This window comes from Nestor notabilis, unplaced genomic scaffold, assembly GCF_000696875.1.
Source record: "Nestor notabilis isolate BGI_N333 unplaced genomic scaffold, ASM69687v1 scaffold12473, whole genome shotgun sequence".
In the NCBI taxonomy this organism is placed as follows: domain Eukaryota; kingdom Metazoa; phylum Chordata; class Aves; order Psittaciformes; family Psittacidae; genus Nestor; species Nestor notabilis.
In genome coordinates this window covers 4,076-30,145 of record NW_009920649.1, presented here as the reverse complement: position 1 = coordinate 30,145, position 26,070 = coordinate 4,076, and the positions used below count along the sequence as shown (strand labels likewise).

At 39.2% G+C, this 26,070-nt stretch overlaps 1 protein-coding gene across 1 annotated transcript in view; it reads right to left on the bottom strand.

The window, feature by feature from the left end:
* The window catches only part of LOC104402799 (procollagen-lysine,2-oxoglutarate 5-dioxygenase 2-like), a gene marked incomplete at its 3' end in the record, with an annotated part of 14,934 nt that extends 885 nt beyond the window's left edge, over positions 1–14,049 (bottom strand). The window contains exons 1-6 of the mRNA XM_010010773.1: positions 13,849–14,049; positions 12,124–12,260; positions 6,851–7,014; positions 5,432–5,544; positions 3,340–3,403; positions 2,504–2,601 (exon numbers count right to left, since the gene is read on the bottom strand). Of these exons, the coding sequence (XP_010009075.1) occupies positions 2,504–2,601; positions 3,340–3,403; positions 5,432–5,544; positions 6,851–7,014; positions 12,124–12,260; positions 13,849–14,049 (777 nt within the window). The remainder of the gene's footprint in view (positions 1–2,503; positions 2,602–3,339; positions 3,404–5,431; positions 5,545–6,850; positions 7,015–12,123; positions 12,261–13,848) is intronic.
* Positions 14,050–26,070: the final 12,021 nt, after the last annotated feature.

Below are 26,070 nucleotides of genomic sequence, written 5' to 3'. Positions count from 1 at the left end.
CCTGCTCTACTGCCCTCAAAAAAATGAAAGGATAAAGTACTATTTTGCATAGAAAACACATTCCAGTCCAGTACTCAGTCTGCATTTTACTGTAGTTTGGGTGTTCACTTACACATACTGAAAATCATTCTAGACAGATTATAAATACAATTGCTTGAACTTAATTTCATAAACTCCATAAAAATAAGTATTTTACAAAAAAGCCACTGCACTTGAGGAAAAATAATAAAAATATTGCATGTTGGGATAGTTTAGTATCCATTTCAAGGAAATGTCTCTGTCCAATGCTATTTACTATTCTGCAAATTGAAGATATTAAATAAAAAATGTTCTTAAAAAATTTACTACTTGGAGTTAATTCTGGGAATTACTTTCATGCTATCTTATTTACCAACTAGTGAAAACTTTTTCCAATCCTATTATACTATTTTCCTCCTAATTCTATGTTTAAAACAGAAGAATTTAATCATGGTGACAAAGTGATACATAGCAAGAGTTCCCTCTTTGTTTTTAAAACACGAATATATGCAGAGATGGAGTTTTGTTTAATGTAGCATAACTCATGGACTAATATAAGGAGTTCCAACCTAAACTGCTTGCTTAGCTGTAAAATATAGTACCTTTCTTTTCACTGGCAAAGTGTCAGCAAAGCCAGTGATGATAGATAACTTGAGGATTTAATCAAGGCAAAAATAACTGTAGGAACATGGAAGAAATTGATCATATATTTACCACTACTGAATAGTTGTAAGCCAAACAGATAATGGCATCATTACATTCTCTAATGCCAAAGATGAAATACAGTGCAAAAAACTATGAAGAAGCAGTCACTGGGGTATTAATGAGTTTCAAACTTTATTTCATCCTCCTGGGAGGCATCTTTCTGAAAATACGGAGCTACAGTACAGACCATGTATTCAGAAGAAGTTAGGGAGTACCCATTCCCAATCCTTCAGCCAGCAGAGGCTATTACAAATGATACACCTTTACACTTCTTTGCCATATAATAACTGTGCTAGTTGCTCTGGACCACTGAATCCTTACACATGGACAGAATCTGCCAGAACAGCTACTTCACAGGGCTGATGGTGCTCTACTGTAAAACCCAAGTTTATGAGTCACGGGTGTATCACGAGCAGTGATCAATGACACTGAAGATGTAATCACAAAAGCCAGCCACGGGTATATATATATACACACACTTCTTTTTTTTTTGCCTACATACATTTTTTAAATATATCTATACAAACACAGACCAAGGTCTGACATGATCAGATGTGTTACTTTTGTACCCCAGCCTGTCACTCTTGGTTAGATTTTTCTCCCCCTAAAAACCTGTTATTCCAATTACTGTTTAATAACCAGACAGAAATTCTTCACTAGCTTCAAAAAATGTTTTGCAACAGTGAACATGTAACATAAGGTTACGCTTTTCTAATATCCCATGCTACAATGAATTTGGGAGCAGAATGAGTTGTTTCAGCATGATATCAAGTTACAGCACAACATCCTTGTCTCTAAACTGGAGAGACAAGGATCTGGCAGATATACCACTCACTGGATAACGAATTGACCAGATGGTTGCACTCAAAGAGTTGTGGTTAATGGCCTTATGTCTGTGTGGAAACCAGTGATGAGTGGCATTCCTCAGGGGTCAGTATTGGGACCAGCACAGTTCAACAGCTTTTTCCCTGACATGGACAGTGGGATTGAGTGCACACTCAGCAAATTTGCAGATGACACCAAGCTGTGTGATACAGTTAACATGCTGGAGGGAAGGGATGCCATCCAAAGGGACCTTGATATGCTTGACAGATGGGCGAGTACAAACCTCATGAGGTTCAATAAAGTCAAATGCAAGGTCCTGCATGTGAGTTGGAGCAGTCCCAAGCGAAAATACAGGCTGGGTGGAGAATGGACTGAGAGCTGCCCTGAGGAGAAGGACTTGGGCTGTTGGTCAATGAGAAGCTTAACATGACCTGGCAATGTGCACTTGCAGCCCAGAAAGCCAACCATATGTTGGGCTGCATCAAAAGAAGCATGACCAGCAGGTCAAGGGAAGTGATTCTCCTCTTCTACTCCACTCTTGTGAGACCCCACCTGGACTCCTGCATTCAGCTTTGGTGCCCCAACATAAGAGGGACACGAACCTGTTTGACCAAGTGCAGAGGAGGACCACAAAGATGATCAGAAAACAGGAGCATCTCTCCTATAGAGACAGACTGAAAGAGGTGGGCTTGTTCAGCCTGGAGAATAGAGAAGCCTGCCTTAGAGCAGCCTTCCAGTACCAAAAAGGGACCTACAGGATGCAGAATGATACAGTGACAGCAGAATAACATGATGGAGAAACCTATTAGAATGGGGGGGGTTAATCCTTGAAATTCTTATTAATTGGAAATGAGCAGTGGTGGTGTGCTATGATTTTTTCAGACTTTTCCATCATTATTTATTCCTCTATTAAAGATGCCATCTTTGCACAAAAGTAAAACGAACTGTCACTCACTTTAGTTGGACCATTTCCATGAATAGTGATTGGTAATGTGTCGTACACTGAATTCCTTGCTCTTACTTTTCCTTCTTCAAATTTCAAAAGTACTTCATCTGCAAATCATAGATTGTACAGTAATAACAGTTTATAAACACAAGCTGTAGTTTCAGAGTTCTTTAAGTTCTTGATGATACAATATACTTTGGTGTTATTATCATTGTCAATGTTACTTTAGTGCTAAATATGGTTACATAAAACTTTAGAATTTGCCATCAGCAGCCTTCAATAGTTGTATAAAATCTGCTTTAAAAATAAAACTAATGTTGTGCAAATAATATTTATAGAGAAATCAGTTATTTCAGGTATGATCTGACTTTGATTTTTTCTCCCCATATTTAGAGTTTAAATGTAAGAAAGGAAGTTTGCACAGATGCCATCCTTCAGTTTAAATTCATGACAGCTGCATAAAGGAAATCCTACATTATTCCACATGCCATGTCATTATGTATAGTCATTTGCTTTAGAACACCTAAAATGCAGTTTTCATTACTGATCTTACTCCTGTAATTAAGTTTGTGAAAGGCAGAAGGAAAAATGATTCTTAACTTTGTGTTTAGTGCTAACTTCATTTATTGAAAACTTTTTTTCTGTTTTTAAATCAAGTATTTTATCAATGGGAGAAATCAATTCATATTAAACCCAAACAACCTGTAACTGATCTGGCAGCCAGATTTACCCATCCAAATATTTCATTAAAACAAACATATGCTTAGGGAATTCTATTTATTGTTAAGGAAAGGAAGTGTTAACAACATTTAATACAACACACAACATTCAAATCATATGCTTACCAATAGCTCCATTTAGGGTCTGGAAAATTGCACATTTGTGGTCCAAAGTAATGTTAAAACGTTCCTGAAATAAAAGCACCAAAGCTATGGAAGCATTCTAAAAGCCAATATTTTTTACAGTAATGTTACAGCTATATTGCAGTGGCAACAAGTAATCAGGCAAAACTACTCTACATATTCAGCTGTCAGATATAATTATTAATTTTATACTGTTAAGTTTTTCTATATTTCTGATTTGTGCAGCTGTATAGCAATCAGTTTTATAAATGCAAAAAATTTACCTATACTTAAAGGATAGAGGTCATAACTCTCCAAAGAAACTACAGTTTGGCAGTATAAGCCAAAGAAAATCTGTGTCTTATCCTAAAAAATAAATAAATAAATTAGCAAGTCTAGTCTTAGCCAAGCAACAAAGCATACTATGTTTTACAGTCTCAAAAATACAAAAAGCAAATCTAAGTATCATGTAAGAATAGAAAACACCAGTGGTTTTAGAACATGTTCTTAATATTGTATTATTAATCCTACCGAGATTCTTACTTACAATAACATGTTTTGAAGTTTTAACATGTTGATCAGTAAGTATATAACCTTTAAAACACACTTAAAAGCCCTTATACATGTAACATATTCTGGTTTGGTCTTCCAAAATTGGTTATAGCATTGGACAACACTGCACAGAGAATTGGTGCTAAGGTATAGTGCAATATCCCAAGCTAAGCACCACGGAGGCATTTTGAATCACGGTGTAGTAGTGCACTGTGAAGAAGTACACTTTTTATTTGTCTAGGAGACAATCTATTTAGACAGCTAATTACATTACTTCTGACTTTGGTGCAGAGTCAGCTTTAATGTCTCTACACCCTGTCCTTTCAATTGCATATGTAGCATCTGACTTAACTTGCACAAAATCAATTTAAACATTAAGGGCTGGAACAAATGTCGTACAAGAAGTGGCTAAGGACTTTGGGTTTATCTGGTCTGAACAAAAAGGGGCTGAGGGGTGACCTCACTGCTCTCTACAACTTCCTGAGAAGGGGAAGTGGAGTGAGAGGTGCTGATCTCTTCTCCTTGGGATCCAGAGATAGGACAAATGGGAATAGTTCAGATCCGCATCCAGGGAGGTTTAGACTGGACCTCAAGAGGCATTTCTTTACTGAAAGGGTGGTAAAACACTGGAACAGGCTTCCTAGAGAGGTGGTCAATGCCCCAAGCATTGGAGTCAAGTTTTTAAGGGAAAATGCCCTTCATAACATGCATTAACTTTCGGTCAGCCCTGTACTGGCCAGGCATTTGGACTAGATCATCACTGTAGGTCCTTTCCAACTGAAATGTTCTACTCTATTTCTGTGCTTTTATCTAAACATGCCTGATGTTTCAGGCATAACTTAGTGGAAAAACATATAGGTAATTCAGAAACTTCACATCTGCCTTAAGCATACAAATGCTCAAAATCAACCTCAGATTCTGCAATATCAGCTTCTAACAGTCTTTTTGCATCAATACATTGTTAACTTTCCTTTTTCCACTAGCAGGGCTGTAGCTCTGACATCTATCATGCTTTAATGTTCCTACTCGGCAGAGGACTTTGTTAAGCTTAGGAGACAGAGAGGTCTTCACCAAAATTTATGATGCAGCTTTATTGAACGTATCTGCACAAAAAGCTGAAAAGTCAGAGGCAGCTGCAGGCAGGAGCTGAAATGGCAGCAAGCCAAAATATAAAACACTGGATCAGCAAGTAGTTCAGTGACACCCTGGAAAAACGCCACGTTCTCTGGCTGTCAAACTGCCAAGTACATGGGACCCTCATTGAGATAAATGTGTCTGATCATATACCTCAGAGCTACCATTTCTAACAACGAAGCACAACCTGCCTGGATCTGCAGACAGCCTGAATAATATATCAAGTCATGACCCTTTGGAACCCTGTTCGTCACTCTGACAGGAAGAACCTCCAGAGGACAAACACAACTGTCAATATGGGACTCAGGAATAAAGAGACAGCATTCCTTTTATTTTTTCTCCTGACTTTTTATGAGGAGCAGCATGTTGTTTCAAGCAGAAAGAAATGAGAAAGCCAGTTACTACCTACCCTTGCCAATGGGTCAACATAGATTTTAGTGTAAAACAGCTGGTCATCATCATTATCCTGCAGATTCCATTGCTGCACGATACGATTTATGTATGGAGCATAACCAATAAATCCTGCAATATCACACACACATAAGTTATTTCCATAAAAAGCACTATTCTGCCAATGCTGTCCACCTGTCAGGATCTTCATTCTTACTGTTTGGTGCCAGCAAAGGAGAAGTATGAAATTCATACAACTTGACTCAAAATCCAGCTTTCTTCCTGTCATATGTACCATTTCTGTTTTAAAGAATTCATAATTAAGGATTATTTTTATAGAAATGCTATTTTAAGTGAAAAAGTAGGAAACAGAGATCTGTTTTGGATGGTCCTGAGAACACCAAAGCATTAGATTACACTACTACTATCCCCAAGATCCCATCTGTGGAAAGAAAGTTTAATTTTCATCAATCACTTCTTGCTGGCAGAGAAACTTGAATCTAATATTGCCAGAACTCCAAAGAGAATTCACCTCAAAACCAATACACATTATATTTCAGCCAAAACAACAACAACAAAAAAAAAGAAAACAAAAAAAAAAAACCCACTCACAAAAAAAACCCACAAAACCATACAACAGGAAAAAAAACCCAAACCAAAACAAACCCACACCAAACACAAAAACCAGCATGGCATATAGGTGAGGTAAAGAAGAGAGGGAAAGAAACAGGCACATTCCTAGATCTGCACCCTGCCCAGCACCACGTACCTAGGAAGTGACATATGCTGTGCTCTGCAGCAGTTAACAGTATCAGTGTCAGTGCATATATTAATCAATTGCAAAAATTATTACCAAAACTCACATTTAAATTAAGGAGGATTCCAGAATTAACGCATCATTGAGATTAACAGGAGTAACTCAAATTTCTCTTGGAATGAACTGCCTTAGCCATGTTGATGGGCCAGGCAAAGCTACCAGCGCATCTACGCTGTATGCAGAGATCACCAGGAACAAGGTAGCTAAGTCAGAAATCACTGTGATGCAGCTAAACTGTGCCTATAAATGCCATGTACTGCTTTGACTGCACTTGCACACTGGATTGTTTCTGAAGTAGATTCAATCAATGGCGACTGGGTCACCCCTGCACAGCATTTCATTGCAAGACAGTTGCTTGCTAGGCCATCACTTTATTTACCTGCTTTTTACAAGTTATTGACAGCAAATACTATGTAAGTTTGAACGAAAACTGTTCTTGAGCACAGAAGAGGAGATATTTGACTGGGGAGGAAGACAAGAAAGAGGTGGACAGCAGATCTAGTCCTTGATTTTACACTTGGGGAATTCAGGAATAGTTTCCCATACAAGTATGTAAAACAGGTGACAGAAACAAGCCATGTTCAAGTTCAAGAATTCATTATATTCAAAAACTACACTTGCCTCCTGAGTTCAGGAATCGTTTTCCACTCCGTACAACAGGATACTTGTCAGCCAGCCTTTTATCTGGCCAAATTAGTCCATCTGCTGCAAACACCACTTTATGATTAGTTTCCTGAAATTTCTTTAGCAGTTCTTCAGGGCTCCCCGCAAAAATTACGTCATAACTGAAAATAAAGAAAAGATACCCATTAGACTAGTTTAATTTTAATACTTCTGTGTTCAAAGTAACAAATAGTTAGACTATTCACGTTTTTTAAAATCATACAGACAGACCTTTGATTCTGAAAAATTACATTAATCATGTTTTACCACCATGTAAAAATTCCCTATCCTTTCTAGGAGAAATAAAATTTAATCAATACTATTTCCCCTTCTATTTACATTCCTTTCTTTTTTATTTTTAAACCTTACACATTTTGGATGTTCTTTTTCCGTCAGATTCAGTCTACCTGAAATCAGTTTTCACATTTCATGTATTCTTAGTTTAAAAAAAAAAAACCCAACCAACCAAACAAACAAAAAAACCAACCAACCAAACAAACAAACAAAAAAACACACACACACACAAAAAAAAAAAAAACCGGAAAAACCTATTTCTCCTTTGGAAAACTTCTTATGTGTTCAAGAACAACCACCAAAAAAGAAAAGAAAAAAAAAAAATCAAAACTCAGCAGATGAAATACAGTAGGACTGAAAGATAATTCATGTATCTCTTACTTAGAGACACTAGATGATCTTGTTCCAAAACACAACAGCACTTCGTTCTGAAAAGTCTTAAGAGTGTACCTAGATATTTCTTCATAAAGTCTAGTTGCCTATAAACTTAAACTGTGTTATATCTGACAATATATAACTTTCTCCTTCAACCTCCTTAATGTGCTGAAGTCTTCAGGAGGCTCTAAACTTCACATCTGTTTATGAAAAACTCCACCTGCCTTTATGTGTTCGTCAGATTTGACTCCTACCTCCTATTGAGGACAAAGACCTGAAGTTGGAGGGCTCATCTATAAAAACAGCGGTTACCCATAGCCAGAGGTCAACATCACCCCAAAACAGAAACAAATATGCATGGGTTTGGCAAAGGTCATGTAAGAACGTAGTATCACAAGTCCTGGGGTTTCTTGCTGTTGAAACATCTAAATCAATGCATCTTGAGGGATGGGGGAGTGAAGAGATGACACAAAGCCTCAAAGGATGTATAAATTACTAAATTATTCAGAGTGTAAGGTTCATTTGTTTGTGCTTAAGATCTACATATAAAAGCATTAATGTGAAAACCACTTCAAGGTTCATTTTACACAACATGAAACCATGACAAGTAATATTGGAATTATGTCCCAGATTAGACTCCGGCTGAGGAAGCAGAATATTTGGTTTGAATGGCAGCATCTCAGCCCCACATCTTTCTCATCTGAATGCAGGTATATTCATCTTATTCCACACATCTACCTTAGTAACTGAAAACCATAAGCCCTGATATAGGGGGCAAAGGAATGGTACAGCAACCAGTAATCAAAAGATCTAACCTTGATCAGGATTTTGTCCTTGCAAAGTCTTTCAGCAGGGCTAAGGAAGACAGCAGTACCTCACACCTGCAGTACACAGAACTTTTTGCACTGTGATTTATTAGCCAGCAGTAGTGCCAACAGACCAGCTATTACTGACTTCTGGTACTTCTTTATTACAGTTTTGAAATTATTTAAAATGTCTTTTCTTCAAAGGGAATTTCATGCAATTGATCTAAGAGAACTGAACAACACCAGACTTACAAATGCAAAAGAGTATTTCCACTGCAGAGAACAGAATGAATCCTGGAGAGGAAGTGTGTTATGTAGTCTATATAAAGTAAGTAGGTTTCTGAAAACTCACTGGTTTGTTTTTCTATAACTTTGGCAGAAGAATGTATAAAAAAAAAAAAAAAATACTGCACATTTTGGAGCTTCCCCAGTTTTGCAAAAACTGCCTGTTTCTGTCCAAGTATACAGGAAAACACTTCCCTCCCTTTTTCCATTCAATTGGTGTAACCTGATTCAAAGCCAGAATGAGCCTGAAGAACAAGCAAGAAACAGGAGACAAGTCAAAGATAGACAAAACCAGAAATTTGTCTGAAGCTTTAACTTAATAGCTTATGGCAGGCTATGCTTCTCTTTGATCAGGTTAGTGCTGCTTCTGCAATGACTTACAGCTGGAATATTGCTCCCAAGGACTGTCATTCTGTAAAAGAAAACCAAAGTTGAGCAAAATGCCGGACTAGCCACAGGCTCTGCTTGTGAAAGGGACATGCTACTTAATACAGCACTGTCTATAATAGAAAGCACAGAACAGAGCTGCTAAACTGCATTACTAATTATTGTAAACTTTACACACTAATGGATATTATGCAGGAGTATGAATCCAGCATGGACTCAGGTCTCCACCATTAAATCCATCACAAAACAGGTCCCAGGACTATCCTTGACAGTTTATACTGTTACTATGAGTGATCCACATAGAATCAGAATCAGCTAGGTTGGAAAAGACCTTTGAGATCATCAAGTCCAACTGTTACCTCAGGACTGCCAAGTCCACCACTAAACTGTGTCATTAACCTTGTCTACACAGGTTTTGAACACTTCCAGGGACAGCGATTCCACCACTTTCCTGGGCAGCCTTGTCCAATGCCTGACTGATCCAGGTAATTTAATTCACATGATCTTAAAATGTAAATATTTTAGCTATACTCAAAAGGAAAAAGACTATACTAGGTAAGACACACAAGGTGATGAACTTGCTACAGATCAGTTCACTTCAACAGGACTTCAAAATTTGACAGGAAAGAAAAAAATGTGGAAATACCCAGGAAAATGCAGGCTGCCTTGGCAAGCTGGAAAAGCTCAAATAATCTTTTGCTTAGTCTTCATAAATCCTTCTAATTAAGTAGAAAGCAAGAAGAAAGAGGGAAAGAAAAAAAAAAAAACAACACAAAACCAAACACACCACACACACCCCCAAAACCAAACCAAACCAAAAAAAAGACAAAACACCAAAGTTTTCACAACTCCAATCCCATTTCCTGAAGCTCCCAGATGGCAGATGTTTGGGGCTGGAATCGACCCATCCCTCCTCCTCTTGCAGCAGCAAAGCATCCCTGCTACACACCCAAAAACACAAGGAAGTGTCAAAGATGGCTGAGGTCCTCTGGAATTGTAAATGCAGTTTTTGCATCCACAACTTTATAACAAGGACTTGTTATTAATGGGGCTGCAGGTTAAGAACTCAAAATACAATCGAGAGAGGGCTTACTAGTAACCAGCAATTCGGGTCCTACATCTCATCTTATTTAACTGGACTATTCAGCCACACAGCCATTCTGTCATCTATACTGTATCCCAACTGGTAGGACATCTTAACCATTTTGAGATATGTATAAAATGTAATTATCCCTTACTTTCTGAAAGATATTTCAGGGGAAAAAAAAAATTAAAAAAAACCCCCAAAAACCAAAAAAGGTCATAACAAAACAGAGGCTTCAAAAATATTCCACAACACAAATAGATGGCTGTGGGAGTTCTAGATGAACAGTAAAAGCACCAACCATTTTATCCAGTCTACACTGGCCATTAGCCAGTTCAATCTGAAATGGTCCAAAGTAAACCAGTAGTTAGCTCGTGCAAAAATAAGCCTAATTTAAGTAGTGTTCCATCTGCAGGCAAAGCATTTTGCTATCTTCGCCTAGACACAAGCTATCCACAGAAGTTGTGCAAACTTTTCCAGAATTGTGAGCCATGTAAAAAACTGCTCAAGAAAAAAAGAGAAAAAGGCAAGAACCCAAGTTTAAGTAAACAGTTCACTAGAAATTACTTGCCTAGTTACAGTAAGTAAACCAGACATTTCCTTTCCCTGCCCCCAAGATTAATATTCCAAATGCTTCACCATGAATATAACAAAAAACACTTGAAAAATAAAGGAAGTTTGCTATATTTGTCTTTTCTAAAGTTAAAAATACAATGATCAACATTTAAAAATTGCAAACCAGGATTTCTAGAAATTAAAGAGCTCATTAGAATTAAAATATAATGCTAGAACCAGCAAACTTTTTTTTTCCTATCTGGAATCAGTTCCACCAACTTTAAATCAGTACGTACTTGGGATTATAGACCTCAAGAACTTGGGAGGCCTTAAATCCTGTGATTTTTCATGACAAAATAGATTACGGCATCTGCATTTCAACACATGGTCCTCTACTCCCTCATCCATGCCAGCAGACAGCCTGCCTCTCAAGAGAATAAATTGTGTTGGAGAAGAGTTTGAGCTATACCCAAATCTGATTAAAAAAAAAGTGCACATTTTCCCATATAGGAAGAAAACAGTGATGAATCAGGATAATAAATTCAAAAACAAAGACATTCTATGTAAGTAGCAAATATCTGATTCATCTGAGCATTTAGTACAGAACAAAATTATCTCCCAAATTAATTTCAAAAGTGTCAGTTATTCCATGACCAGTTAGACAACACTGTGAACAAACATGTAATATTTACTTTTAGAAAGATGCTTTTTCCACTTACAAATAGGGGGGTGGTGGGAAGGGGAAGCACGGGTAAGCACAGGGAAGCAATGGAAAAAGTAGGATTTGAACACATTTGAGCTCCCTGTTCTCTGTGACAGGGAGAAACCTATCTGGCCTCCAGTGAGGATGTTCAAGCATAGCTGTTCTATGAGCTATAATCTGGCATCTGCAGCAGCACTGTCTCCCCATCCTTCCATCACGCAGGCTGCGGGGTGTATGTGGCACCAAGCCTCTTATTTCAGTTCTCTACCATGTAAAAGAAGCTCTCCTGTTAAATGCTTTCCTCAGGGGCCCATTTTCAAGCTTCCTCCATATCACTTACTTCATGGAACAAGATCATGCTCTGGTCCCTACTGGCCACTTTATTTCTGGCGCTGCTTTTGCTCCCCTCCTCCATCCCACACTCCTAGCCTGCAGCCATGTCCCGCTCTCACTGCAGAAGAGAGCAGGAAGGCTTGCCTAAAAGCCTGTCAGCTCCCAAAAGCTGTTCTTCCAGCCCCTCAAGGCAGCAGAACTATGAACAACTCTTACATCTGTAAATCTGTTTAAAAAGTAATGATGGCTTTTTGAGCAATCTACTATTTTTATGAATGGAGAAAAATAGGAGCAAACTGTCTCAAACCATAAGGGGGAAAAGCAGCATGCAACTTTCAGCATGTCAGGCAGCTACTTTTGCATGCCTACCCAGACTAAAACGTAAAGACAATAAGCCAGGTTTGCTCACCATTCAACAAACATTACAACCAAGTCCTCTTGATCAGCATAGCTTTCTATGCCTTCTTTCAGTAACCGAACTTTCTGCCCTCCACCAATAGAATTAGGTAGCTCCCCACCTTTCCACTCTTCACCTCTTCCAAGTACCTGGAAGAAATAAAAAAAAAAAGAGCATTTTTGCTAGTATCCAAAACAAGAGGCTTTTTAAAGCAGGACCTTATTGAAAACAGATGTTCAAGCAGAAGCAACATATTAAAGCATAACAAGCCAGCATTTCCAGCATCATAAGTTTTCCATGTCTGAAGCAGCATTAGGCACAATGACATCACTACAAAAACATGAGACATTTCTTAACCAAGTAAGAATTGAGCAATTGCCTGCTACCACCGTTTATTCAAATGAGTCTCCTTCAGAGAGGGGAAAAAAAAAAAAAAAAAAAAAAAAAAAAAACAAACCATCAACCCCTCCCCATTTTTTTTTAAAAAAAAAAAAAAAAAAAAAGCCACACCAAAATCAAAAGAACCCAAAAAAACCCACACCAGAAACAAACACTAGTAATTGTTTCAAAATTTGTATTACAAAAACATTCTGAGTGAGACCTTTAAAAATCAGTGTAATCACTTTGGGAACAGGAAGCTAAGAGATCTTGGTGAATCAGGGTTTTCTTAATACAAATCACAAGCTCCAATCTTTCTCAAATCCCTCCAGAACACTTTTCTATATGGAAAGGATAGGTTCCCCTATAGGGTGGCTGCTAAAACCAGCTAAACAAAACTCCTCCCTAGTCAAGCACTTTAGTGAATTACAGCTCAAAAAATAACAAAAATGCTTAAACTTTTTGTGGGTTTTGAACATAATGTTTTTGGAACTCATAAAACCTGGACGAACCACACTGCATGAAGCTTTGGACAAATCTGCAAAGTTAATAGATACACCCAGAGCTCAGGCTTCCCGGGTGCTTCAGTACATCATTATCATATTATGAAAGGTTCTGAGTCTTCCAAGTTCAGTGGTTCAAGTCGAACTTCAAAGACCCAAATAATTTCCTATTTATGGTGCAGACACCATCATAAGTAAGCAGAAAAAAAAAAATCATAACACCACCAATTCTCGGCTTTTCTCTCGCAGACCAATTTGTGGGGAAAGTTTAGAAGAGGTTTAGTGCCCTCCCTTTTTCCCCAAGGTCATGCAGAGGGCAACCTCAGAATGTGACATGTGGAGATACGGAGCAAGGCAGAAAGAATGATAGAAACATTTTGTCCTCTCAGAGAATTACAGGTTCCTGGAAAACACAAAGAAACTCTCACTTGTTCCCCACAGCAGAGATCCGGCTTTGTTTAAGGAGGAAGGAGACTTTCAAAGCCCTTTCAACACAAGTGCTGCTTCCAGAAGTATTAATTCAATCAAAATCAGCCACACTGAAGACTGAGGCTGTATTACAAATCATGACAGAACCTTTAAGTGACTGAGGACACCAATCACAATAGCTACTGATCTTTAGAACAGTTCCTCAGGCAGTGAAAGCAGCACTCTCTCGTGGTTGTTCGGAGGAGGACCAGCAGGTAAGCAACAGGGAGAGCAGCATGGCCACATGCAAGTGCCTTACCTGCCCCTGAGCTGTGTAGTTCTTTTACTTTGCTGCAGCATGCAAGGAAGCTAATGCAATTTCAGTTACTATTGCACTGTGTCTTAAAGGCTTTGTAGTATGAATATCTGGTATGAAAACATACAATACCTTTACTGTGTAGTTGAAGTGCTTTGCAGTTTGCATGAAACGGTGAAAGCCATCAGGTTCTTTCGTTGCTACAGTAAAAACTAGCAGTTTATCTGAGGGAGAAAAAGAAGTAATGTGTGTTAATATGTTCTCAGGCCACAGTTTATAATAAAAAAAAAAAAATGCACTGGACAGCTCTGGATCAGGGGACTTGCATCTCATTCCAAGACAGGAGGCAAATACATAGTCATATTATAGGCTTAACACATTATCAGACAAGAACTACTATGGACAAGGGTGCTGTATTTAAAATTATCCTCAGGAAGAGGAAGCAAAGAAAGCTATCTACTCTGTAAACAACTAACTCAAGACATGAAAATAAAGCTAGTATGACTACTGCACAGGAAAGAATCTTCAAAACAAAAATAACTTACTACTTCTCAGTCTGAGCTAATTCTGTGATCTCTTATCACATGACTGAATGGTACCAGCCTTGGTAATTCCCATGAAAGAAAATGTTCATACTCTTCATGGAAACAGGGCAAAAAAACCCCAAAACTATGGAAACCAGTCCCCCAACAGGCAGCATTTAGTGCTTTTAAGTCCTTGGGCAAGAGAAAAGAGCAAGGGTTTGGGGTTTTTTTTTATTTAGAGCCTCTGTAAATTACAGCAGTGCCCTCTTACTGCATGCAGGCAAACGACTACGCAACCAATTTCCTTTTCATATCCCAGGGCTTTTGACATAGTTCAAATGATGCCATGCATTCCCGCTAAACAGCTTCCCAATAAAAATACTGAAAAACATTCAGCACCCTATGCTATATACTGCATAATCAAGGCACGTAATTCAAAGCTGTGAGAAAGGCAGTACCGCTATCCAACATCAAGTATTTAATCAGACCAGCCTGGATCCCAGAGCACACTTCAGTTCCCCAATTTAGTCTGAGTTCAAGCAACAGCTGCCCTCTGAACAGAGCCCATGAGATCAATCCTTACAAGAAAGTAAAATTTATCGTCTCTAAGGAACATTCCAGATACAGTGCCTGTTGCTGCTTTACTTTCCTATAAAACATTCTCTGGGTTTATCCTCACCAGCACAGTAACGTGTGCTAACAGCAGTTGCTGTGAGAAACATTTCTGCTAACCCTTCAGCCTTGTCCACCACCACAGACGTAGCAGGCTAAAACTTTTGGTTAGACAGTTTTAGAAGATTAATTGCTCCATCTTTTTCCCACTTAAGTGGCAGCAGTATTTATAGGCAAGAATCAGAAGAAAAATCCCTTGAGCACATCTCAGGAGGGTAGGAGGACCTCCACAGAGGAATCCAGTGCAATCTGTTCACAGACACACTGACTCACAGATAGACTTGAACACAGCAGTAACGGTTCAATACCTTCAAAATCATTTATTCTAAAGGTCATGTAGTTTAAAGTAATTCTACAGGAGTCACCACAGAATGAATAAAGAACATAGTATCTTAGACTATGACTAAAACAGAAGTGAAGACAGAGGATAGGATTTTTCTCTATGAACAGGTTAAGTTATGATTAATTTTTTGTCAAACACACAAATTTTCAAATTAAAGGGAACAGGAAAAATCTGATCATACCAGACTGTACCACCAAGCCAAGTGAATCCATAATTGAAAGTTTCCATGGTGAGAGACTGATGACATGATGATCCAGATGACCAACCAGTTAAGCACTGACTATAACCACAGAATTTGGTTTGGGGTAGACATATTTCACACCTACTCCTTCCTGAAGAATGCTAACAGCAAGGATTTCAAAAATGTACTTTAAAACATGATGCAAATGACAAAACATGGGCTGCATCAGATTCCTTCTATAGTCATTAAGTCAAAGAAAGTATTAAATCAATGCGCAATTACAGTTTGGCAAGCAAAAAAATAATCTACTGTACTTTACAGGGTATTGTCATTCTCTTTTCATGGAACCCAAAGTAATTCCACCTACACATTGTTCAAGTATTTCAGGATTCACTATGGATTGTGGTATGTTACGGGTTTTGTGGAATAAGAGGAAAGATAATGATGTGCCAAATCATAAGGGTTTGCAACCTGAGCTATATAAATGGAGAAAGATGAGCAGACAAATAACATCCTTTATATTGACATGAAACTGCAGAAGCACCTGTATTACACTCACAGCCAATGAAGCAGTCTAAGGAAGCTGCCTCAGTTAGTCTGCAAACAGTCACAAAACAGGAAGCTATTTTTGTAAATGTATGATTCACATTGGAAATGTTTCCCTTTTAGCATACTTGCCAATGGTCAATTTTTTAAAACCACAGATGAAAAGGCTAGGCTGCATCAAAAGGAGCATGACCAGCAGGTCAAAGGGGATGATCCTGCCCTTCTACTCTGCTCTCATGAGAGCTCACTTTGGAGTACTGTGTACAGTTCTGGTGTCCTCAACATACGAAGGACATGGAGCTGTTGGAGCAAGTCCAGAGGAGGGCCACGAGGATGACAAGGGGGCTGGAGCACCTCCTTAACAGAGACTGGCTAAGAAAGCTGTGGCTGTTCAGCCTGGAGACCTCATAGCAGCCTTCCAGTGTGTGAAGGGGGCCTACAAGGATGCTGGAGAAGGACTCTTCATCAGGGACTGTAGAGATAGGACAGGGGGGAACAGGTTTAAACTTAAACAGGGGAACTTCAGGTTAGATATAAGGAAGAAGTTCTTTACTGTGAGGATGGTGACGCACTGGAATGGTTTGCCCAAAGAAGTTGTGAATGCTCCATCCCTGGCAGTGTCTAAGGCCAGGTTGGACAGAGCCTTGAACAACCTGGTTTAGTGGGAGGTGTCCCTGCGCATTGGCAGGTGGGTTGGAACTCGATGATCTTAAGGTCCTTTCCACCTCTGTGATTCTATTTCCATGTCTCTGCTGCACCACAGAATTTTAGGTGCATGTGGTACTTAAAAATTATTTAAGTGCATCAGAATTGTAATTATAGCATTTAGAGTCCATTTAGAATTAAGAGTTTCTTTGTAGACTACTAAATCTTTGTTGAGGGTTTTTTGGGGAGGTAGTGGGGTTGTTTGGTTTGATTTTGTGGTTGGATTTTTTGGGGGTTTGGTTGGGTTTTTTTGTTTGTTTGTTTGGGGTTTTTTGTTTGTTTCCTTTAAGTAATCTGTGTCTGACCAAAGAGCAAAAAACACATGCTTTTTACCCTGTCTATAGTGTGTATGGACAGTCAGTGCAAAGTGCATTAAATTATAGTTACCCTGGTACATCACATAGGGCATTACTAACTCTAAGAGGAAAGAGCACTGTAGTCTTCTAGTTAATAAGACATTACAAAAATATTAATGTAATTCCTGTAGGCTCCTGTGACTTTATTTAGATCCAAGTGACAACTTGCACCAGTTTTACTGGCAGAGTTCCACTAAGCATAGCATGGCAGATACACGTTTCTTCCGGGGGAAATGAGTGAAGAGAATGCTTCTGCCCACCAAATACTTCTGCTTATTTCTTTTTAATCTTTTAATTTGATTCACTTTGAAATACCCATTCCTTGTTTGCTACATTTAGGTACAACCTCTTAGAACACTTGCCCAAGCTGTGTCTCGTAACACAAATCCAACTGATTTTCACAAACTCACAGAACTGTCAATGTGCAAGTACAACACAGATCCCAGGGTAGTAAGTTTATCCAAGTGCCATTTCCATTTCAGGATGTGCTCAGCTACATCTATTTTCCCTGCAGCCACCCACAGTGTCGCTGCTACGCAAAGCAGGTTCGGTCACACAAAGAGCCCCGCTGGTGTGGATGTTCAGTGCAGCACCAGCGCCCTTACCATAGGCTGAAATGCACGCAAATGTTGCACTGAGCGGTCGAGTGACTGGCCCAGTCTCCCCAGCAGCCTCTGTGCCAGCTCCAGCTGTGCAGTGAAGACCTAAGCCTAGCAGCGGAAAGCTATCTGCAATTACTCAGACCCCAAGTTACCACTGTGGCCCAGTACCCCACAGCGAGCGAGCCACAAAATTCTGTGTTTGCGAAAACCCCACGATGAATTCTAGCTGCAGCTCGACACTGTTCCTGCTTCACTACCCTCTTTGGCACAAACCCCTGCCCCATCCTCCACGCAGGTGTCTACCTAAAGGAGCTCTGCTGCATGGTGTTGCACGTAGGCTTGAGCTATCCTTAAGTCTGCCTATCCCCCCGACATGAAAGGACAAATGCACACTTTCAGTAATATTTTCCAACAAACAGTAACAGCATCCTCAAAATGCAAGCTTAAATGAAACAACACAGCAGGCAGTCACAGCCCTCCACACTTGCAGGGTACTGGGATGCCACAGAGGGTACAGACCGCCTGGCAGGCCTAGGCTCCCCCAGCACGCAGCCTGCCAGAGGCATCTTGGCAGGCACTGGAGGGGATTACCAAGCTTGGCATTTATTTCCACATGTAAAGTCAGTCTGTGTAAAAAGGAAAAGCAAACCCTATACTAAAGTTCAACGGGAAGGCATGAAAAACATCTCTGAAGAGCTTCATGCCAGGTATGAGGGTTCTGAAGTTACTAGATTGCAATTATTCCAGACAGTTTTCCGATAGTTATAGTCACAAAACAGCTGTTCCATTTTGAAAACAAGCCTGAAAGAGCATGAATTTGGCCAAGAAAAGTATATCCAGTGACAAAAAGAATTCATTTGTACATGCAAATTAGGAAACCCTTTAGCACTCAAGTTGTGAAAGACAACACTGCATTGACAGCACATGCAACTTAGAAGGAAATCCAGTGAAGGGTTATCAAAACATCTCTCTCTTATTCAGTCTTTTGTGCCACTACCATGAGGGATCTGACAATCATAAATATTTATTTCCACAAATAAGAACTATAAACCAAAGCGTTTGTCTTCAGTGAATTGCCTGGCAAGGTCTCAGCCAGAAATTGACATGGCAAGACTGCTTTAAGTAGCAGTAACCTCTCTCCTTGTACCTTGGCAAAGAAGTAAGCAAAGAACTGCAGGCATTCCTCACACGCCCACATGGTTCTTATTTATCTTGAATGAATACTGACAGAGATTACTATATAATTTCTACCAGGGGTTGTGGGCACTAGTACAGTAGATTCAGAGCAGCCAGAACTGAGGATGTTGCTCACAGCCACATGGGAGCTGACATTTAGTCCTTGGATTCAAGTACCATGGACTTCTCTGGAGCAGGAGTGAACTGTAAGATCAAAGGACATCTGTGCATGGTGCTACATTATGCCATTAAAATCTATTTCTACCTTTAAAACTAGTGGTTTATAACGGTAAACAAATCATGTTTGGTACTTGGAATGTGGTTTACAGTTCTAGTATCTATATAAAAACACAATCTACTTACTTCTTTGCAGATTATGTTGCACCTAGAACTGCTCAACTGAGTAACAACTGTGCATCAACCTCTCCACTGAATGAGCAAAGAGGTACACAACTGCAAAACAATTCACCAAAGGCTTCCAGCAAGCAAATAAACAAGCTGCTAGAGAGCATGGAAAAGACTAGGAAGTGGAAGTATACCGGGAATAGCTCTGTGGCTTTAAAAACTAAAAAATTAAATAAAATCCATGCATGCACATTGTCAAAGGAAGGTCAGGTGGTAACTTTGGCAGTGATCTGCATGACCTTAAGGCATAGCCTGGGCACACAGCTGGGAGAGAAGATGGAAGAGATGGATACCTGGAAGAGGCACATGAATGCATCCAAGCTCATTAATTAAGCAATGTAATTGTGCCTATTATTATGGCTTCCACACTTCCAGAGATGTGGCAGACCAACAGGTTACAGCTTACACACGCATCCAGAAAGGGGGAAAAAAAAAGCCAACCCACAGACTGGATTTAGCTTGCCTTTAGACTACACAGCAGCATCCTTCTCCATCACTGGAAAGGCACACTAACACACAACTGAAAGTGTTTTCAGCCTGGATTCCTTTCATCACGCTTCAAGAGCACAGTAATGAGGACTGTTCAAGAGTAAGTGGAACCGAGAAGTAGATGTCAGAGTAGCAGTAAACAGCCCCCACTGACTGCAGACTGATTGCATTTCCGCTATTATTTTATTGTTTCCATGAATTAAGTGGAGCAGGGGGAGGAGAAGGAAAAAAAAAAGAAAAAGAAGAAAAAAGAAAATAAAAGGGGGGGGGAAGGGGGGAGGGGGGAAGCTTGTTTGGTTTTGGATTGAAGTTTTCAGTATGGCTGTTTATTTCCAAGGCAGGCAACCTAACCAATGTATAAACATCGCAAACTTATGAGTTCTGACTTGGCCATGCCACTTTCCCTTCCAACTTTGTACCGACCCAATAAGCAGAAGGTGAACTAGAGGAATTGCCCTCAACAAGTTCTATTTTGCCTCCTTACGCAGCTCACCTAAAGCACATGATCCATCAAGACAACTCACATTGCAAGACTTACAATAGCCTAGTTAGAAACAAAATGTAATTAAGAGTTTCCCTGACTTTCCCATCCACTATATTCCCCTAAAAAGGGAATATTTCTGTGTCTGGAGGAGAAATCACAGTCCTCAGCTCTGCTCTCAGAACAGCTGCTTGCACACCAGAAGTTCCTGGTGGGCACTTTCCAGTATATCACCAGCCCTGTTTGGAGAACATGCTATTTTAGTATCACTGCCCTGATAAGCATATTGAGTTAGTAAATAAAAGGATAATAGTGCAGTTTGAGCTGTGTGTGGGTCAGCTAACAGTATGCAAAGCCATGATCCATAACAGGCATTCAATATGTAGTTTCTCATAACCTAATGATAAAACCGGTAAATTTTGGAAGAATAAAACTTTTAGAATTATTTAGGAATAGAGTGTTGCTATACAACTAACCTCCTGTAATTTCTCTAACAGATGACTTGTATTTCTGGAAGATATCCTGGAAAATGTAAAATACTCTACAGTATCTTCTAAACAAGATGAAGCTTGCTGAGATTCAAAGTATCTTATTTATAAGATCAATTGCTGCGTCCTCCATAAAACTGAATAATATAAGTTTGAGTTCCCAATTAATTGAAAAACTGTGAAAGAGGTTTTAAAGAGAATAGAGCACAAGATTTAAGCCAATAGTAAAGAAAGCATTAAAAAACCTGAAATGGATCATTGGGCTACACAACACTGTACTGAGTCAACACAGTCATGACAGCCAATTCTCTATCCATGCAAGTTTTGATGACTGTACTAAAACCAATTCTTCCATATGCTTCCAAGCTATGTTGAAGCTCTGCAGATAGCTAAAGGATCACCGATGGTGCCAACAGGAGTTTCCCTATTTATATGGACTGTATGCTGAATGCTTGGAACCCAAAGAACTGTTAAGCTAACTAACAAGCTGAAATATCAAACAGCACTTTCAAAAATCAAGATTTTTAGCACATGATCTTCCACTTATCACTCAAGAAGGCAATACTAGACTCCTCAAAATGTAAATTTATTTTTCCCCTATAAATAGGAGTTATAGCCTAAACTTCCATATCAAATAGAACTTAAAAACCCATATACTCTGAAAAGATGTCAAACAGCTGGAAACAGGAGAAACCCATCACATGCAGTGTAACCACAATTGTAAATTATACATACATATACTTGGTTAATGCAATCCAGCAGAAAACAAAGATGATCTTAAGAACATAACCTGAAAACAACAAACCTTAAACATATATATCTACGCAGTACCAGTTTCTATCACGTGCATATGGTCAAAGAAACTAGTAAGCCAACAGAAGAATTTCTGGTCAAATAAAACTTCTGGCATAGACAGGGAAAACACAAAACTATCCAACAGCTGTTTATTTTCCCCCAGGATTCTTTAGAAACATGTTAATGTGCTGAAATAGCAAACATGGCAATCTTCTTTTCCCAGGAAAGAAATGTCCATTACACTCCAAGAGGGGGAAAGATGACTGGAGCATACACAGTACTACTTCATATTTGGAAGTTCTGGGGTCTTTTTAATCTGATTTTTATATTATACAGTCAACTTCTGTTCTGCACAAACACTTTGATGCACACCTCCACTCATGCCACATCTGACTGCTTCTCAGAGAGGCAGACTGGTTTTGAAGTCCCATTAAGAACTTCAGGAAAGCTAAAGCCTAGACAGAATTAAATCTGGCCAGGGATGTTAAGGGCAACAAGAAAAGCTTCTATAGGTGCATCAGGGATAAAAGTAAGATAAGGGGAAATGTGGGCCTGCTCCAGAAAAACATGGGAGACTTGGTTACCCAGGACATGAAGAACTGCCCACTGTAAGAGAAGATCAGATTTGAAACCACCTAAGCAACCTGAAGGTTCAAAAGTCCATGGGATCTGATGAGATGCATTTGTAGGTCCTGATGGAACTGGAGGATGAACTGGCTAAACCACCGTCCATCATATTTGAGAAGTTGTGGCAGGCCAGGGAAGTTCTTCCTGACTGGAAACAGGGAAACATGATCCCCATTTTTAAAAGGGAAAAAAGGTAGAACCAGAGAACTACAGGCCAGTCAGTCTCACCTCAGTGCCCAGCAAGATGATGGAGGAGATCCTCCTGGAAACTATGCTAAAGCACACGGAAAATAAGATGACTGGTGACAACCAAATGGCTTTGCTAAGGGCAAATCATGCCTGACAAATTTGATGGCCTCCTATGACAGGGTGACAGCACTGGTGAATAAGGGAAGAGCAACTGACATCATCTACCTGGACCTGTGCAAAGCTTTTGACACTGTTCTGCAGAACACCCTTGTTTCTAAACTGGAGAGGCACGGATTTGATGGATGAACCACTCAGTTGGATAAGGAATTGGCTAAATGGCTGCAGTTTCAGTTACTTTTGAGTAACTGGTACTGTTGCAACTTCCCCAGCCGCAGTTAAGTGTTGCCTGTCACAGGGTCCTCCCTCTTCCCATGTGTTTTAAGGGAACAAAGAAACTGGGTTAGCAGATAGGCATGATTATATTAAGAGCGGCTCTGAATTTTCTTGTAATACAAAAATTTACGCTATATTAGCACTTGCTAACACATAGCCACTAAACAGGATGCTAAGTATCCCCTCCCCCAGCCTCAGCTTCCCACCCCTTTCTATTAACCGAAGCCAAACTAAAGTTTTCCAAGACTTTCAAAGAGACTTATCACTCAAGAGTTCCATTATTATTAAACACCATCTGCAATCTAAATCCATTTATGAAGAAGTGAACAGTGCTGTAGAAAACAGCGCATTTCAGAATCTAAAGTTTGTTAGGAAAATACCAAAGATTTCTCACACAAAAAAATCTCTCGTGCTTTAATTCACAACCCACGGGGACAAACCCAGGCATTTCCTTCTTCCATGCGTACTGACTCAAACGACAAGCCTGTTGAGCTGCTGCCTTCTGCCTTTTATCACATTATTTCTGATATCGCACAGATACAGTATCTAAAGTGTTTACATGGAAGCCATCAACTGCTGAATAAAGACAGTTCTAAATAAATAAATAGCCACCCACATACTGTATCTCTCTAACTGTATTTCTGTGCATATATATATATTCACATGCTTTCAGACAAAGATGTTACTCCCAACATTAATACACAACTGATTTCAGAAAACATTTGAAAGCTGATTCTGTCTCAGCTCTCTATTTACTTTCTTTTCATTTAGTACTATTGAATATACAGTCAACAAGAGCTCATTAAGACCGGTATGTGCACTCATCAATCACCCATGTTAGTCCTGGATGAAGCACTGAGCAGTGCTCAGGCCCGCATCCATTCTAATGCAAAATTTCCTCCTTTTGATAGCTGAACAGATACAAGCAGCAGTAGTCAGGCCCTGTTTACTGAATCAGTTGCTCTGTAGTAAAGCAAAGATAAGACACTTCCCTTAGTTCCCAGATAAGAAAAAAAATTGAAGTCAGCTGTTTGTAAATGACATTGCCATGCATGAAGCAACTTCTCCAACAAGAGCTGCCTGACTTCCTGACAAGCAGGGAACAGATCAGGTTACAGCTGTTTATTAGTATTCAGATAGCAATCAAACCACAAAAATCTTCTTGAGAGTGGTAGTGGATGGAGTCATGGCACAGGCTGGGTCTTGCTTGAACGCGCCTATCGGATGACCCTGCTATAAATTGTCATCGAGGCTGTGCAGCTGAGAGCAGGACACAATTAACATCAGCTAAGTGAGAAAGTTTATTCAGCTTCTGCCTTTTTGCAGCCTTGCCCTCTCTGTCTCTCTCAAACACGTATCTAGAGAAAAGCATGCTGCTTCTTAAGCTGTTGTTTAGCAACTCCAGCTGTTTAAAGCAAAGCAGTCAGACGCAGCACTAGGCATTGTTAAAGTCCATTCTGACAGCTAATCAATCCATCAGTGAAATTCAGAAAGTAGGATCTGCAATAACAGTTTCTCCTTAGACTAGTCTTTCAAAAAGAGAGAGAGAGAGAAACGAGCTGGAACTGGGAAGTGGAGCCATCCTGAAGATGTGTAACTGTCCATGCCTCCACCATGGTTCCTGCTGTCAGCAGATGCTATGACCCCGATTAGTCAGTTCATTTGAAAAAGCTGCCCTGCAGCTTCACATCTGGCCCTATGTCCAGATACTGGTCATGTACAATTCTCCAAACAAACACAGAACACGCAACCCTGGAAAATATAAAAACCATCCTTTTCAAAGATCCCTCTTCTGTGTTAACAAGCAACTTAAACTCCACACTTGAGATACACATAGCACCCTGACTTGAACTACTCAGTCCTTCAAATCACGAAACAGCACCAAAAACTTCTGTCCTACTTGTGACATGAGACACCATGACATGGCATGTATGATGCATATTTAAAGATGCTTTTAATATCAAACACTTGACCCAGCAACTTCTTCAGTTGCTTAAGTTTATGGGCCTGGTTCTGATCTAACATGTGTACAATTGCTTTACAGTGATGTAAAATAGAATTGGTAAACCGCTTACAGAATAGCCTAAGGCAACACACTGCTGTATTAGTTTCATGTGAACTACAAAACTAATTAAAAAAAAAAAAAAAAAAGCAATTTTATCAGATAATGGTTATTTTCTGCACAGATGATGTCAGCGAGAACCCCTAATAGGCTCATTCAGTACATTAACACTTAAACCCACAGTTACATAATTAATTGTCAGAGGAATGGCACTTAAATGCCAAACCTATTTTTGTTTCACGTTTTTCTGCTTCTTCCCTTAAAGTTTGCCTTAATTACAAGTACTGCCTATGTCAGCTTTATAAAACAGGCTTGCAGTTACACTGCAAGAATCAGTACTATCATCAAAAAGGAATCCCCACACCCTTGCTTTTGGTTTTTTTTCCTCCTCTGTCTATTTTCTAAGGAAATCCACAGTGGATCAATAGATTTGCCACTTGCCTAAGAAACCCTGGAATACTTTCAACAGACACACCAAAAAGCTGGTGAGTCAACAACTAAAATAAAGAGGGTTTCTTCAGAACTGACCTATAAATTTGAATGGAATGTTTTAAGCCAAGGAAGAGTTGTACTGTTTAGCCTTAAACTATTAAGGAAATTGGTCTGTAATTACTTAGTACTCCATTACAAAAATAGTCATGTGTTTTAAAAGAAATTATACAGTAATCCACAATATCTTTAATTTTGGTTCAATCTGAAGTAGAATGAAATAATCAAATATGCCAACTGTACAATTTGTCAATAACCTCAATATTTCAATAATTAGTAGGCACATAAGCTTCTGCAGTCTCAGTGCCGAGTTGGTGCCATTACCCTTAAAATACTGTATTAAAAAAGGAACACAGGCATGCACTCACACTGAGAACATGAAGACAGATTACACTAATCATAAAATAAAAGATTTACTGTTTCTTTAGAGGACTTGTCATTTCTTTGTTTTTCATTTGTTTGTTTTTCCTTCTACAAATTGTAAACTAAATTCTAGCTCCTGATGAAAAAAAAAAAAAAAGAAAAAAAGATAGATACGTGGGATGAATCCACCTTGAGGAAATACTCCAGAAGCAGTTCCATTAAACCATCTAAAGCCACTTGTCGAATCAGGCCGTGCTTGCAAGCACGTACTCCTTGATGAGTAACTGTCATTTATTCTCTAGAGGTACAACATTCCCACACATACAGACATACACACATACATTCCTGTTTTTTTTTTCCTGCTACTGATTTGTTTGGTCAAGTTGTGTTTTATGCTGGAAAGAAACACCCTTTATGTATAAATTAAGAGGGAACAAAAATACTCTTCACTTTCAAACTTCTCTGCCT